General features: G+C 41.2%; 1 gene segment (V, D, J or C); it reads right to left on the bottom strand.

Moving 5' to 3' along the window:
• Nucleotides 1-16,367: 16,367 nt before the first annotated feature.
• Nucleotides 16,368-16,983, bottom strand: LOC148120359 (Ig heavy chain V region 345-like). The segment is given in 2 exon segments: nucleotides 16,368-16,762; nucleotides 16,864-16,983. Coding segments are annotated over 2 exon segments (426 nt in total).
• Nucleotides 16,984-17,231: the final 248 nt, after the last annotated feature.

Here is a 17,231-nt window from a genome sequence, read left to right as displayed (position 1 = left end):
GAGTAACAGTGTCTGCCACACATTGAAAAAAGGAAGACAGAGGCTGTTGAACATCATATGTCAGCACGCACCCATACACACACACACACACACACACACACACACACACACACACACACAATTGGAGAATAAAAAGAGAGAAAGTGTGAAAGAGAGAAAGAGAGAGTAAGAGATTAAGAGAGACAGGTAGACAGAGTTATAGGGAAACGAGAAGAAACACTGGAATAAATAAACACACACGAACCAACAGGAAAAAGAAATTGGAATAAACATTTGGACATTCAAGTTATACTACACTCTATACCTCTAGAGAAAATCCCTAAATGTGATATGGAGAGGCAGTGCAGACAAAGAGAAGTCCAGTCTTCTATACTTCTCTGAGCAGGCTCTTCTGTAACCCAGATCTCTCAGCGCCCCCTGCTGGTCCCGTGTTCCCCACAGGGAGGTTTTTGTCTGAGCTCACAGTAGTATTCACTCACTGTGTCTCTTGCACAGTAATACATGGCTGTGTCCTCAGACTTCAGACTGCTCATTTCCAGGTACAGAGTGTTCTTGGTATTGTCTCTAGAGATTGTGAACCGGCCCTTCATAGTGTTCGCATAGTAAGTGCTACCACCACCACTACTAATGGATGCGACCCACTCCAGCCCCTTCCCAGCAGCCTGAGGGACACAGCTCATGTAATAATCACTGAAGGTGAATCCAGAGACTGCGCAGGAGAGTTTTAGGGACTTTCCAGGCTGCACTAAGCCTCCCCCAGACTCCAGCAACTGCACCTCACACTGGACACCTGTAAACAAAGAATTCTGGTTAGAAAACTGACACAGAAGACATATCTTTCTCTTTCTCATGTCCACACAAAACACAGTATCTCATATTTATGAATTACCTTTTAAAATAAGGACAGAGAAAACCAGTATAAGCCCTAAATCTATGGTGAGTGACCTGTGTTCAGTGCTGAACCCTGACTGGGAAGATTTGGGGATTCAAGGTTGGTCTCCTCTGCCCAAGCTGCAGGGTCAGGGCAGGCCTAGATTTTATGGGTAGAAAGAAGATTTATTTGCATATCTTCCTGCTATAGCAGGCTCTGTAATTGGACCTGGGCAGAAGGCAGTACTCAGCGCAGATGTAAGTCCTCACACACACTGATGACAGTTGTAGAAATTGAAGCATTAACATAGCTCTGTGTACACATTTTCTTCTTAGGAATTCACCACACTGCACTTAGTTGCTTTTTCACCTTATGTATAGAAAATGTTGTTTTTCCACACTGTCAAGTCTCTGTAGGATCAACGTGCAATTGAAAAGCTCCACACTTCTGTGTTTGTAGATATTATCTCTGTCTCTCCCTTTTTCTCTGCTGGACATAGCTTCTTCCTGAGGTGGATCTTGAGTAGGATCACATCTGCCTTGAAGTAGAACTCCTTCAATGTGACAGGAACACTTGAGACTTTTCTAAAGTTTCCTCAGTTCTGATGAATGCTGTCCTATGACCCCAAAAATTTGCAAATGAAACATTTTTGTGGTAGTCTGTCTTGCTAATAGTAATTGCTATGAAGATATGTTTATATTTGCAGCACTTAATTCTTTGCATCCTGAAATTTTCCCTATGATCACTTTTTACTTCCCACTGTGCCCTTTTCCCACAACTAGATACCAGGCAACGCAACACATGGCTGTCTTCAATGTGTCTTACGTCACTTTTTGTTTCTGCATATTTATAGAGTCAGCATAATGGGGACACTCAATAAATTTTTATAGAAAAACACAGAACTTTGGCATCAGTTTGGAATTGTTAGAAGAGTCTGTTTTTATTTTCCCAAACTCTCATGCTGTCTACCCACTCATCCCCTTTCTCTCACTACACCCAACATTTCATTTCAAAACCTCTGTCTTGTCCTATGTCATTTCTGTTTTGCCCATCACTTAAGATGTCTTTTCCTTTCTTGACTTCCATTCTAGTTCTGAGCCTACAAAACAGAAATCAGAACACCACATACACAGAGTCTCAAACACACAATCTGGATTTTCTATAAGGCAGAAACTGCCTTTCTTAATCTTCAATAAGTTGTGTGATATAAGATTTCCAGAATCATTCAAGTTCCTCCAAGGCTCAGAGAACACTGATGAAGAAGAGGAAGGAAGAATGTAAGGAGTGTAACACAGGGAGGGGTGCTGTGAAATGCTTTCTTCTGGATATGCCATGGATATTACAATCATGGACTCATAATGGCTGATGTCTGTATAATCCTTACTAGAGCCAAGCCAGACAAAACCCTGGTATAGATGAGGCTGACAATTCCTTGGCCCTACTTCTTACTGAGGATCAGATGGAAATGTATTTTTCTAGAGAAAGGATATAGTCCCTCTTTTTTGAGGGTATGGTTACTGGTATGTTTCCAATATTGCAGTCCATGGGTTCACACACCTGCACAGATGGGCAGGACTTACTGTACTTAAATAAGTATACGGTTGGTAGAGCCCGGTGATTGCCAGATTTAGCAGGAGCTGGATAAAATAACATCATACGTAGAGATACTAAAGAATAAATGAAAATAATATAAACTATATAAACGAGGCTCAAAACAATAAATTCAGAAAGCAAATGATTTAGGAACACTGGTAAATATCAAATAACTTAGTAGGCAACTTTATCTGGAACTATCTTCCCATCCAACTAAGAGCTGGTGGAGTTCTTCACTTATTTTATTTTTCTTTAATTTAAACAATACGTAGCTACTAATCCAGCCTTACAGAGAATATTAGAAGGAAAATCACTACCGAAGGAATCCAATATTCCCAACACTGCCTACAATAACTCAAACATCTAGCGACCATTCACAAGCACAAATCAAAGAAGGAAAACACATACACTCTACTACCTAAAAAAAAAAAAAAGACTGGAGTCAACAACCACTGGTCATTAATATCACTTAATATCAATGGACTCAATTCACCTATAAAGAGGCACAGACTTAGAGATTGGATACGAAAACGGGATCCAACATTCTGCTGTTTACAAGAAACACACCTCAACCACAAAGACAGACACCTACTCAGAGTAAAAGGTTGGGAAAAGGTTTTCCAAGCGAATGGACGTAAGAAACAAGCGGGTGTGGCCATTCTAATGTCTAATAAAACTAACTTCAAACTAAAATCAATCAGAAGAAATGGAGATGGACATTTCATACTCATAACTGGAACAATTCATCAGGAGGAAGTCTCAATCCTGAATATCTATGCTCCTAATATAAAGGCACCCACATATGTAAAAGAAACTCTTCTAGAACTCAAGGCAGTCATCAAACCACACACACTAATAGTAGGAGACTTCAACACTCCTCTCTCACCAATGGACAGATCAATCAGACAGAAACCAGACAGAGAATTAAGAGATTTATTGGAGGTATTGAATCAAATGGACTTAACAGACATCTATAGAACACTCCACCCAAATAGGAAAGAATATACCTTTTTCTCTGCAGCTCATGGAACCTTCTCGAAAATTGACCACATACTCGGTAACAAAGCAAACTTCCACAGATACAAAAAATATTAGTAACCACCTGTGTCTTGTCAGATCACCATGGACTAAAATTAGAATTCAACAACAATGGTACCCCAAGGAAGCCAACAAGCTCATGGAAGTTGAACAGTCAACTACTGAATCACCCCTGGGTCAAGGAAGAAATGAAGAAAGAAATTAAAGTCTTCCTTGAATTTAATGAAAACAAAGACACAACATACTCAAACCTATGGGACACTATGAAAGCAGTGCTAAGAGGAAAGATCATAGCACTAAGTGCCCAATTAAAGAAAACGGAGAAAGCACACATTGAGACTTAACAGCACACTTGGAAGCTATAGAAAAAAAAGAAGTTGACTCACCCATGAGGTCTAGAAGACTGGAAATAATCAAACTGAGGGCTGAAATCAACAAAATAGAAACAGAGAAAACAATCCAAAGAATCAATGAATCAAAAAGCTGGTTCTTGGAGAAAATCAACAAGATTGACAAACCCCTATCCAAATTAATCAAACGGCAGAGAGAGAACATGCAAATTAAAAAGATCAGAAATGAAAAGGGGGACATAACCACAGACACAGAGGAAATTCAGAGAATCAATAGATCTTACAATGAAAGTTTATATGCCACAAAGTTGGAAAATACAAAAGAAATGGACATTTTTTTAGATAAGTACCATATACCAAGGTTTAACCAAGAACAGGTGAACAATCTAAATAGACCTGTTAGTTGTGAAGAATTAGAAGCTGTTATCAAAAATCTCCCTACCAAAAAAAGCCCAGGACCAGATGGTTTCAATGCAGAATTCTACCAGAACTTCCAGGAAGAGCTAATACCTATACTCCTTAACGTATTCCACAATATAGAAACAGAAGAGTCATTGCCTAACTCATTTTATGAAGCTACAGTTACCCTAATACCAAAACCACACAAAGACACAACCAAGAAAGAGAATTACAGGCCAATCTCACTCATGAACATAGACACGAAAGTACTCAATAAAACACTGGCAAACCGAATCCAAGAACACATTAGAAAAATTATCCATTATGATCCAGTCGGCTTCATTCCAGAGATGCAGGGCTATCTGCATATGCAAATCTATCAATGTAATCCATCATATAAATAAACTGAAAGAAAAAACCATATGATCATCAACTAGATGCTGAAAAAGCATTTGACAAAATTCAACACCCATTTATGATAAAGGTGTTGGAGAGACTGGGGATACAAGGATCATACCAAATATAATAAAAGCAATATACAGCAAGCCGACAGCTAACATCAAACTGAATGGAGAGAAACTCAAAGCCTTTCCACTAAAATCAGGAACGCGACAAGGCTGTCCACTCTCTCCATACATCTTCAATATAGTGCTTGAAATTCTAGCAATAGCAATAAGACAACATAAGGAGATCAAGGGGATTCGAATTGGAAAGGATAAAGTTAAACTTTTGTTATTTGCTGACGATATGATAGTGTACATAAGCGACCCTAAAAACTCTACCAAAGAACTCCTACAGCTGATAAACACCTTTAGTAACGTGGCAGGATACAAGATCAACTCCAAAAAATCAGTGGCCTTCCTATACACAAAGGATAAAGAAGCAGAGAGGGAAATCAGAGAAACATCACCTTTCATGATAGCCACAAATAGCATAAAATATCTTGGGGTTACTCTAACCAAGGAAGTGAAAGACCTATTTGACAAAAACTTTAAGTCTTTGAAGAAAGAAATTGAGGAGGATACCAGAAAATGGAAAGACCTCCCCTGCTCTTGGATTGGGAGAATCAACATAGTAAAAATGGCAATTCTACCAAAAGCAATCTATAGATTCAATGCAATCCCCATCAAAATCGCATCAAACTTCTTCACAGAACTTGAGAGAACAATAATCAAGTTTATATGGCAAAACAAAAAACCCAGGATAGCTAAAACAATCTTATACAATAAAAGAACTTCTGGAGGCATTACCATCCCTGACTTCAAACTCTATTATAGAGCTGCAGTATTGAAAAAAGCTTGGTATTGGCATAAGAACAGAGAAGTTGACCTATGGAATCGAATAGAAGACCCAGATATTAACCCACGACCTTATGAACACCTAATTTTCGACAAGGGAGCTAAAGGTATACAATGGACGAAGGAAAGCATCTTTAACAAATGGTGCTGGCATAACTGGATGTCAACCTGTAAAAAAATGAAAGTAGATCCATATCTATCACCATGCACAAAAATCAAGTCCAAATGGATTAAAGACATCAACATTAATCCGTCCACTTTGAACCTGATAGAAGAGAAAGTGGGAAGTAGTCTACAAGATATAGGCACAGGAGGCCTCTTCCTAAGTAGGACCCCAGCATCACAGACAATAAGAGAAACAATGAATAAATGGGATCTACTGAAACTGAGAAGCTTCTGTAAAGGAAAGGACACTGTCAGAAGGACAAAAAGGCTGCCTTCTGACTGGGAGAAGATCTTCACCAACCCCTCATCAGACAAAGGCCTGATCTCCCAAATATACAAAGAACTCAAGAAACTAGGCACTAAATCTCTAATTAACCCAATTAAAAAATGGGGTACTGAACTGAACAGAGAATTCACAACAGATGAACTTCGAATGGCTAGAAGACACTTAAGGTCATGCTCAACCTCCTTAGCGATCAGGGAAATGCAAATCAAAACCATTTGAGATACCATCTTACACCTGTCAGAATAGCTAAAGTCAAAAACACCAACGATAGCCTATGCTGGAGAGGATGTGGGGTGAGGGAAACACTCATCCATTGTTGGTGGGAATGCAAACTCGTGCAGCCACTGTGGAAATCAGTGTGGCGGTTTCTCAGGAAACTGGGAGTCAACCTCCCTCAGGACCCAGCAATTCCACTCTTGGGAATATACCCGAGAGATTCCCTAACATACTACAAAAGCATTTGTTCTACTATGTTCATAGCAGCACTATTTGTAATAGCCAGAACCTGGAAACAGCCTAGGTGCCCCTCAATAGAAGAATGGTTAAAAAAGGTGTGGAACATATACACATTAGAATTTTACTCAGCGGTAAAAAACAATGACATCTTGAATTTTGCATGCAAATGGATGGAAATAGAAAACGCTTTACTGAGTGAGGTAAGCCAGACCCAAAAAGAGGAACACGGTATGTATTCACTCATTAGTGGATTCTAACCATAATTAAAGGTCTTTGAGCCTATTATTCGTGATCCTAGAGAAGCTAAATAAGAAGATGAACCTGAGGAAGATTATTTACCTATCCACCAGGAGGTAGGAAATAGACAAGAGTCCCAGGTAACCTCGGGTGCATGGGGGGGTGGGAGGGTTGATGGAAGGGGAGAGGGTTAGAGAGAAGGGAGTAGGGGAGGAATGGGGAAAGCTCGGTGGCCTGGGATGGGGGGAGGGAGGGAGGAAAGATGAATATGGGATCAGGGAAGAATATATTTCAACTAAGGGAGTCATTTTAGGGTTTACAGGAGACTTGATTATATATGGGATCCCAGGTCCAAGGAGAGATCCCCCAGATTGTTCTCTGGACAGAGGAGAGGGTGCCTGAATCGGCCGTGGCCCATAACCATACTGATGTATATTTTGCTTGTCACCATAGATACTTCATTTGGCTAAGGACGGCGATACAGTCGGAGACCCACATTGGAGCACCGGACTGAGCAACCCAAGGTCCAAATGAGGAGCAGAAGGAGGAAGAACATGAAAAAGGAAATCAGGACTGCGAGGTATGCTCTCACCCACTGATACAAGGGGATGGATCTAATGCGAGTTTACCAAGGCCAGTTGGACTGGGACTGAGCGAGGAAGTGATCTAACCAGATTCTCGGAATTTGGCCGGATTCTCTGAATGTGGCTGGCCCGAAGTCTTTCTGAAAAGCCATTGACTATGATACTGGGACCTGTTTCCTCTGCATATACTGGATTTTGGGGATCAAGTCTGTTTGGACACTCACCTTCCTGGACCTGGAGGGAGGGGGGAGGAACTTGAACTTCCCGCAGGGCAGGAAACCCTGACTGCCCTAAGGGACGAAGAGGGAGGAGGAGAGGGAGTGGGGGGAGTGGGAGGGTGTTGGGAAGAGCGGCGGAAATGGAAACTTTTATATTAAATAAAAAAGAAAAGAAAAGAAAAGAAAAGAGCTTGGTATTGGCATAAGAACAGAGAAGTCGACCTATGGAATCGAATAGAAGACGCGGATATTAACCCACAAACCTATGAACACCTAATTTTCGACAAGGTAGCTAAAGGTATACAAAAAAAGCAGGAAAGCATCTTTAACAAATGGTGCTGGCATAACTGGATGTCAACCTGTAAAAGAATGAAAGTAGATCCATATCTATCACCATGCACAAAAATCAAGTCCAAATGAATTAAAGACATCAACATTAATCCGTCCACTTTGAACCTGATAGAAGAGAAAGTGGGAAGTAGTCTACAAGATATAGGCACAGGAGGCCTCTTCCTAAGTAGAACCCCACTAGCACAGACAATAAGAGAAACAATGAATAAATGGGATCTACTGAAACTGAGAAGCTTCTGTAAAGGAAAGGACACTGTCAGTAAGACAAAAAGGCTGCCTTCTGACTGGGAGAAGATCTTCACCAACCCCTCATCAGACAAAGGTCTGATTTCAAAAATATACAAAGAACTCAAGAAACTAGGCACTAAAACTCTAATTAACCCAATTAAAAAATGGGGTACTGAACTGAACAGAGAATTCACAACAGATGAACTTCGAATGGCTAGAAGACACTTAAGGTCATGCTCATCCTCCTTAGCGATCAGGGAAATGCAAATCAAAACCACTTTGAGATACCATCTTACACCTGTCAGAATAGCTAAAGTCAAAAACACCAAGATAGCCTATGCTGGAGAGGATGTGGGGTGAGGGGAACACTCATCCATTGTTGGTGGGAATGCAAACTCGTGCAGCCACTGTGGAAATCAGTGTGGCGGTTTCTCAGGAAACTGGGAGTCAACCTCCCTCAGGACCCAGCAATTCCACTCTTGGGAATATACCCGAGAGATTCCCTAACATACTACAAAAGCATTTGTTCTACTATGTTCATAGCAGCACTATTTGTAATAGCCAGAACCTGGAAACAGCCTAGGTGCCCCTCAATAGAAGAATGGTTAAAAAAGGTGTGGAACATATACACATTAGAATTTTACTCAGCGGTAAAAAACAATGACATCTTGAATTTTGCATGCAAATGGATGGAAATAGAAAACGCTTTACTGAGTGAGGTAAGCCAGACCCAAAAAGAGGAACACGGTATGTATTCACTCATAAGTGGATTCTAACCATAATTAAAGGTCTCTGAGCCTATTATTCGTGATCCTAGAGAAGCTAAATAAGAAGATGAACCTGAGGAAGATTATTTAGCTATCCTCCAGGAGGTAGGAAATAGACAAGAGTCCCAGGTAACCTCGGGTGCATGGGGGGGAGGGTTGTTGGAAGGGGAGAGGGTTAGAGAGAAGGGAGTAGGGGAGGAATGGGTAAAGCTAGGTGGCCTGGGATGGGGGGAGGGAGGTAGGATGAATATGGGATCAGGGAAGAATATATTTCAACTAAGGGAGTCATTTTGGGGTTTACAGGAGACTTGATTATATATGGGATCCCAGGTCCAAGGAGAGATCCCCAGATTGTTCTCTGGACAGAGGAGAGGGTGCCTGAACCGGCCTTGACCCATAACCATACTGATGAATATTTTGCTTATCACCATAGATCCTTCATCGGGCGAAGGATGGCGATACAGATGGAGACCCACATTGGCGCACCGGACTGAGCCCCCCAAGGTCTAAATGAGGAGCAGAAGGAAAGAGAACGTGAGCAAGGAAGGCAAGATCAGAGGGAACCTTCATCCGAGGAAGGATGGCTATACAGACGGAGACCCACATTGGAGCACCGGACTGAGCAACCCAAGGTCCAAATGAGGAGCAGAAGGAGGAAGAACATGAAAAAGGAAATCAGGACTGCGAGGAATGCTCTCACCCACTGATACAAGGGGATGGATCTAATGCGAGTTTACCAAGGCCAGTTGGACTGGGACTGAACGAGAACGTGATCTAACCAGATTCTCGGAATTTGGCCGGATTCTCTGAATGTGGCTGGCCCGAAGTCTTTCTGAAAAGCCATTGACTATGACACTGGGACTTGTTTCCTCTGCATATACTGGATTTTGGGGATCCACTCTGTTTGGCTACTCACCTTCCTGGACCTGGAGGGAGGGGGGAGGAACTTGACCTTCCCACAGGGCAGGAAACCCTCACTGCCCTATGGGATGAAGAGGGAGGTGGAGAGAGAGTGGGGGGAGTGGGAGGGTGTTGGGAAGAGGGGCGGAAATGGAAACTTTTATAATTTAATAAAATTACTTTCAAAAAAAAGAAAAAAATACCAGTTGAAGTTATACTCCCTCCCCTTTTCTCATTCCCTCCACACACCCTTCACCCATCCCACCATATATATACCTCAGAGAGAGTAAGGCACATTGTCTTATGGAAGGTCCAAGGCCCTCCCTACCATATCTAGGCTGTGCAAGGTGTACATCCAAAGGAATAGGATCCCAAAAAGCTAGTACAAGAAGTAGGGATAATCTATGTGCCATGCCAGTGGTCCCTCAGTCTGCCACAGCCATGCAAATGTCATTTCCATTCAGAGGAACTTGTTTGGTCCTATTCTTGTTCCTTCCCAGTTCAGCTGGAGTTGGTGAACTCCCATTAGCTCAGGCAAACTCTTTCAGTGGGTTAACCCATCATCGTCTTGACCTCCTTGCTCATATTCCCTTTCTTTTCACTCTTCAGCTAGACTTTGGGAGATCAGTCCAGTGCTCCACTGTGGCTCTCTACTCCTGCCTCCATCAGTTGCTGCTCTATGGTGATATTTAAGGAAATCATAAGTCTGACTACAAGGCAAGTCAAGTTCAGACCCCCTCTCCTCTATTGTTCAGGCTGCTATCGGTGTCATTCTTTTTGATTCCTTGAAATTTCTCTAGATTCAGGTTTCTTCTAACCCTAGAATGGTTCTTTCAATCAAGACCTCTTTCCTTGCTCTCACCTTTGTCCCTCCTCCATCTCAACTATCCCATTCCTGCAAGTTCTCCTCTACCCTTCACCTCTACCCTCCTCTTCTTCTCCCATCAGCAATGGAGGCATGTTCCTTTTACCTAACATCCTTTGCAGCATAAGCTGTCATCAGTGTTTTTGATCTTGGCAATTCAGATGGAATTTCAGAGTTGTATGGATTTGCATTTCTCTGACATCGAGGAATATTGAGATTTTCTTTAGGTTTCTTTCAGCCATTTTCGATTCATCTGTTGAGATATCTCTTTTCGGGTCTGTACCCCATGTTTATTTAATTATTTGTTTTCTTAAAGATCAATTTCTAATTTTGGAGATATTCCCTCTGTCTGAGGTGTGTATGGTGACAAAATTTTCCAATTATGTAGGCTAATGTCCTTTGCTTTACAGAAGCTTTTAAGTTTTAGAACATCCTATTTATTAATTGTTGCTCTGATTGTCTTTGCTACTGGGATTATATTAAGGTAGTGGTCTCCTGTGCCAATGCATTCAAGTATATGTCTCACTATGATATTTCCTGTGTTTGGGTATAGAATATGTGGCACATTTATACTATGGAGTACTACTCAGTGGTAAAATACTTTGAAAATTGAATACAGGACCTCTGAGGGAATCGGCTTAAGCTAGGACCTCTGTGGGTCTGGAAATTAGTCTGGAATCTCTATGGAAGAGGCAGGAACCAGATACCTTTGTGGGTTCAGGCTAGATTATGGGACCACGGACGGAGTAGGGATCAACCAGAGAACTCTTTGGGTCCAGGTGAGAGTCTGGGACTTCCGAGGGAGTAGGGAGGAGCTAGAGGCCTCTGCAGGTCTGAGTTAAAATCTGGGACCAGCGAGGGAGTAGGCCTGGGTCAGGACCTTTGTGGGTCCAGGCTTGAATCTGGGACCTCTGAAGATGTAGACCAGATCCTGTGGTCTTTATGGGATTATGCCAAAGCCAGGGACCTCCATGGGATCAGGCCTAGACCAGGGACATTTATGGAAACAAGCCTGAGCCAGTGACATAGGTCGTAGCAGGACTGAGACAGCAAAGTCCACAGGAGCAGGAACAAGGGAGCAACCACTGAGGGAGTAGGCCAGAAGTAGAGACCTCTACGGATCTGGGTGCAAGACTGGGACATCGGAGGGAGGGTTTAAGCCTGAGCCAGGACCTCTGTGGGTCCAGACACTTAATTGGGACCTCCATGAATGTAGGCAGAAACCAGAGAACGCTGGGGTTCAGGATCGAGTCTGGGAACTCCAAGAAAATAGGCCAGAACCAGAGAACTCTGTGGGTCCTGGCACAAATCTAGAAGCCCTGAGGGAGTAGGCATGAACCAGGACATCTGTGAGAGCAGGCTCAAGCAACCTCGTTAGAATGAGACCCGAGGTAGCAATCTTTGTGAGAACATGCCCAAACTACACCTGGTATTGCAGAGTGAATCTCAGAAGTGTTAAGCAACCTCCAGGAACATAGAGGGCCCAGTGGGGTGACTGGAACTATACCCTGGCAGTACCACGATGAGCAGCCACCTGATCTTTGGATCAACTGGCATCTGGAAGATAGATCACCAGAAACAAGACCGTCACAACTACATCAATCAGAGTAAAAAGAGAAACAGGAAAGGTAAGAACACATGCAACACCACGAAGAGCAACATGAAAGCAGTAAAAACTAGTGGCCCTATAACAGCAAGACTTCAACAAGCAAATGTAGAAAGAGCAAAAGACAATGACCTCAAAATAACTTTAGGAAAATGTTTGAGGTCCTTAAAAAGAAAATAAAAAATTCCTTCAATGAAGGAAAAGATAAAAAAAAGGAAGACATCAACAAATCCCTTAAAGAAAACCAAGAAAAAGCTAACAAACATATGAAAGAAACTTTTCAAGACTTGAAAACTGAAATAGAGTCAATAAAGAAAACACAAGCCAAGGGAATTATAGAAACATAAATAATAAGAAACTGACCAGAACCACAAACGCAAGCATAAACAGCAGAGCACAAGAGGTGGAAGAGATAATCTCAAGTGCTGAAGATAAAATAGAGGAAACAGACTCATTGGTTAAAGAAAATATTGAATCTAACAAAAGCTTATACAAATATCCAGGAAACATGTGACACCATGAAAAGAACAAACCTAAGAATAAAGATAAGAGAAGGAAAGAAGTCCAACTTAAAAGCACAGAAAATATATTCAACAAAATCACAAAAGAAAACTTTCCCAACCTAAATAAGACATGCCTATGAAGATAGAAGAAACTTTCAGAGCACCAAATAGTTTGAATAAAAAAGTCTTCTTACCACATAATAATTAAAACACAAAATACTGAATAAACAAAGAATATTAATAGCTTTAAAAGAAAAAGGCCAAGTAGCATATACAGCCAGACCTATCAGAATTATACCTGACTTCTCACTGAAAGCAATATAAGCCATAAGATCTTGGTCAAGTATTATGCAGATAGTAAGAGACAGTGGATGCCAGCCCAGACTACTAAACCCATCAAAACTTTCAATCACCATAGAAGGACAAACAAGATATTTCAAAACAGAACCAGATTTAACAAATACTTACTCACAAACACAATCTAAAGGAAGGAAACCTACATACTAGAAGAAAAACTTCAATCCAAGGAATTTGGCTATATCCACAAAAACACAGATCTCACAGAAACAATTCCCAAATAAGGGAAACACACACATAATAACATCACCAAAAATAAAAACTAAAATAAGAGGAGATAACAACCACTGGTCATTAACATCCCTTAATATAAATGGACTCAACTCACCTATAAAGAGACGCAGGCTAACAGGTTTGATAACAAAAAGTATCCATCTTCCTGTGGTAAACAAGAAACCCATCTCAAACAGACAGATATTTGTATCTACATGATGAAATTAAAATCCTGTAAACTTTAATAATGTGTTTAAATACTTTGGTAGAGATAGGGTACTTTATTTTATCCAAAAACAAACTGATTACACTCCAAAAACCTGAGAAGACAAGAATAGATCCTAAGACCTATAAACTACAATGTGATTTGACAGCATTTACAGAAAGGGACATGAAACTCAGGGACACCATAAGCAGTATGTTAGTGAAGAACCTCCTAAAGACTTCTGAAGCTCAGCTGCTATCTCTAGCTGCAGTAGCTCCATGGTATAAGTACCAGAGTATAACCAGGATCTAGGATGAAACTGATGTTCATGTTTCATGTGAGGATAATAGAGAGAGTGGAGGAAGTCAATGTTAATGGTCTATAAGTCTAACCAGGGTATTCCTGCATGATCTGTTGGCTCTTACCAAAATCCTAAATTCTGCTCTAACTGAAGAATTAACTGAAGCACTTTTGTGAACCTAGGGACCCCACTCTCAATGATCCCTTAGTCTCTTCAAGATTGATTCTGGTACCCACAGCATATTCAGATATTCTCTGTATGATGCTCTCTATATTGTTCAGATAAGATCAAAATTTGTATAGAAAAATAAATATTACTATGAAAAACAGGACTTCATAAATATCCACATGCATTAAAAATTAGTACAGACTAAGTTCTAGAAGATTACAATGGGAAAAATGCATTTGATATACAGAGCAAACCAAGAAATGAGAAGCCAACCATTCCTGGGCTTGTGCACCTGCTTTGGTTTTGCACTTTGAAAAGACTTGTGCTAGTACTGGGGAGTCTCTATTGGCCTTTAATACTGTCTGTTGGCCCTGAGGTTCTGCAGGAAGGTTTTATACAGGTTCACACTGAACTTCCATCACTGTGTCTCTGGTAGAGTAATATACGGCTGTGTTCTCAGTTTGCAGATTGTTCAGTTTTAAGAAACCTTGACTCTTGGAGGTGTTCCTGCAGATGGTGACCTAGGACTTGAGAAATGAATTATAGTCAGTGTTCTCATTATATCATATTATTCCCATTAACTGCACACGCTATCCTGGATGCTGGTGGACTCAGTGTATATGACAGCTGGATAATGAGAACACAGAGATCATGCAGGTGAGAGACAAGGTCTGGGTCTGTGATGGTTGAACAAGTTCAGGTTCTGATTTCTTCACCTGGACCTGAGACAGTGCCCCTGGGGAAAAGTGACATCACCATCAGTCAAATATTCCATACACAATGTACGTGGGTCTCTCTCCTGAAACCCTGAAAAACTTACAGGTTTAAAAGAACAAGGCATAGAGGAGCAGCACCAGGACATCCATGCTCTGCTGGACGCTCCAGTGAGAAGGAGATGGGGCTTCTCAGGTAGGCCATGACTTTTATCCTGAGCCTGAGGGTTGCTTTGCATTGGGAGAGGTTTCTGAGAGGATAAAACATAACCAAGGTGGTTTTCCATTTTACTTCAGGTGGCTGTCTTTTGCTTTGTGCTTCTTAGTAGACATGGAAATGGATACTCCCGAACATTTTCTTGGTTCTGCCTAGATTTTTAATCCCTGACTATCAGTAATTTTTGGAATTACACTTCAGACCTGCCAAACAGAAGATGGGAATGTTTATGGTGAGTCCACATTGAATTAATGATGATAAAACAAGGTATCACATATTCGATGCATTCAACTGTCTCTGAAAATTCATAAAATGAATTTAGGAAGGAATTTGGGCTCAGAGCGGTCAGGAATCATACTTATGAAAACTTAGAATTTACTATTTTGGTGTCAATAGAGACAATTTATACTCATCCCTCATCCAGAAGATAACTTGTGATTACTAACATTTATTATGTGTGATATCATGTGTTCATCTGTGAAAAAACACAAGTGACTGACTTGGAGCCTGTCTTATTAGGCTAAGACTATTTGCCTTCCTAATTAGGGACCCTATACCTGGACACTTGTCCTTGAACACCTTTATTTACAGCAGCTTGCTTTTCTCTTTGTATTTTTATATCTCACTTTCTCTGTCCTCAGTTTGTATCAGATTTTATGATCATTGTATTGGTGAGGGATAAGAAAACCATCAGTTCATACAACCTCATGAAAAGAAGTATCATCCAGCCAGGTTTGAGGGTTATGTGATCTGAAGAAATAAGAAGGCAGAGTGATGACAAGACATGGAAGGGTGACATCCTTGAACAGTGGGAACTGTTTGTCATCTGGAGAGGATAACCATAGAGGACAATGGACTGCAGGACTTTCTCCCATGCCTTGGTAATATAAATCACCAGGGAAGGGAAATGAGGAGCTGTTACCAACCTGCCTTGTCAAATCCTGGAGAATATCCACCATTTTCTATGTATGGGTACTCCACATTTTATGTCCCTCAGTTATTGTAAATGGCAGTGATGGAGCTAGAACTTAAACTAGGTTATGCAGTCATCCTTGCAAATAATTATGGGGAACCAAGTCTATGAGTGCTGTGTTCTTATTCCTGTAGTTCAGGAAGTCAAAAAATATATATTTCAGACATGATTAGCATATCTCATCTTAGGTTTGTCTGTTACTATCATTGTGGTTACTAAAATCGGGGAGGAATATCACAAAAATAAACATTTCTGATACTACATTTGGTACTTGGAATAAGTTTATTTATTCAGGTATTTTTTACTTTGGTTACTGCAGAGATAGTTTGTACCTGTGTTCTGTACTCTCTTGATTCCCAAGCTTCCTCTGTCTGTGATTCTGTATAGAATAAAATCACTAAGGCAAAGGAATTGAATGAGTTGATAAGTGAGATATGGAGAGGCAGTGTAGACACAGAGAAGTCCAGTCCTCCATGCTTCTCTGAGCAGGCTCTTCTGTGACCCAGATCTCTAAGTGCTCTCAGCGCCCCCTGCTGGTCCCGTGGTCCCCACTGCGGTGTTTTTGTCTGAGCTCACAGTAGGATTCACTCACTGTGTGTCTTGCACAGAAATACATGGCTGTGTCCTCAGACTTCAGACTGCTCATTTCCAGGTAGAGAGTGTTCTTGGCATTGTCTCTGGAGATTGTGAACCGGCCCTTCACAGCGTCGGTATAGTAGGTGCCACCACCAGTAGTAATGTATGCGACCCACTCCAGTCCCTTCCCTTGAGCCTGGCGGACCCAGCTCATGTCATAATCACTGAAGGTGAATCCAGAGGCTTCACAGGAGAGTTTCAGGGACTTTCCAGGCCGCACTAAGTCTCCTCCAGACTCCAGCAATTGCACCTCACATTGTACACCTGTAAACACAAATAATTCTTTTTAGAAAACTGACAAAGAAGACATTTTTTCCCTCTTCTCATGTCCACACAACACACAGTTTCTCATCTTTATGAATTACCTTTTAATATAAGGACAAAGGAAACCAATATAAGCCATAAATCCATGGTGGGTGGAGTCCTGTGTTGAGTGCTGAACCCTGACTCGGAGGACTTGGAAATTCAGGGCTTGTCTCCTCTGCCAGAGCTGCAGGGTCAGGGCAGGGCTGGATTTTATGGGCACAAAGAAGCCTTATTTGCATATCTTCCTGACATAACAGGTTCTGTGGTTGGACCTGGGCAGAAGGCAGTACTCAGAGCAGATATAAGACATCATACATACTGATGAAAGCTATAGAAATTGAAGCATTAATGTAACTCTGTGTACACATTTTCCTTATTAGGGATTCACCACACTGTATTTAGTTCCCTTTTCAACATATGCATAGAA

Source organism: Myodes glareolus, chromosome 11, assembly GCF_982192425.1.
Source record: "Myodes glareolus chromosome 11, mMyoGla1.1, whole genome shotgun sequence".
In the NCBI taxonomy this organism is placed as follows: domain Eukaryota; kingdom Metazoa; phylum Chordata; class Mammalia; order Rodentia; family Cricetidae; genus Myodes; species Myodes glareolus.
Note: the sequence above shows the minus strand (reverse complement) of the source record. Positions and strands in the feature narration are given on the sequence as shown.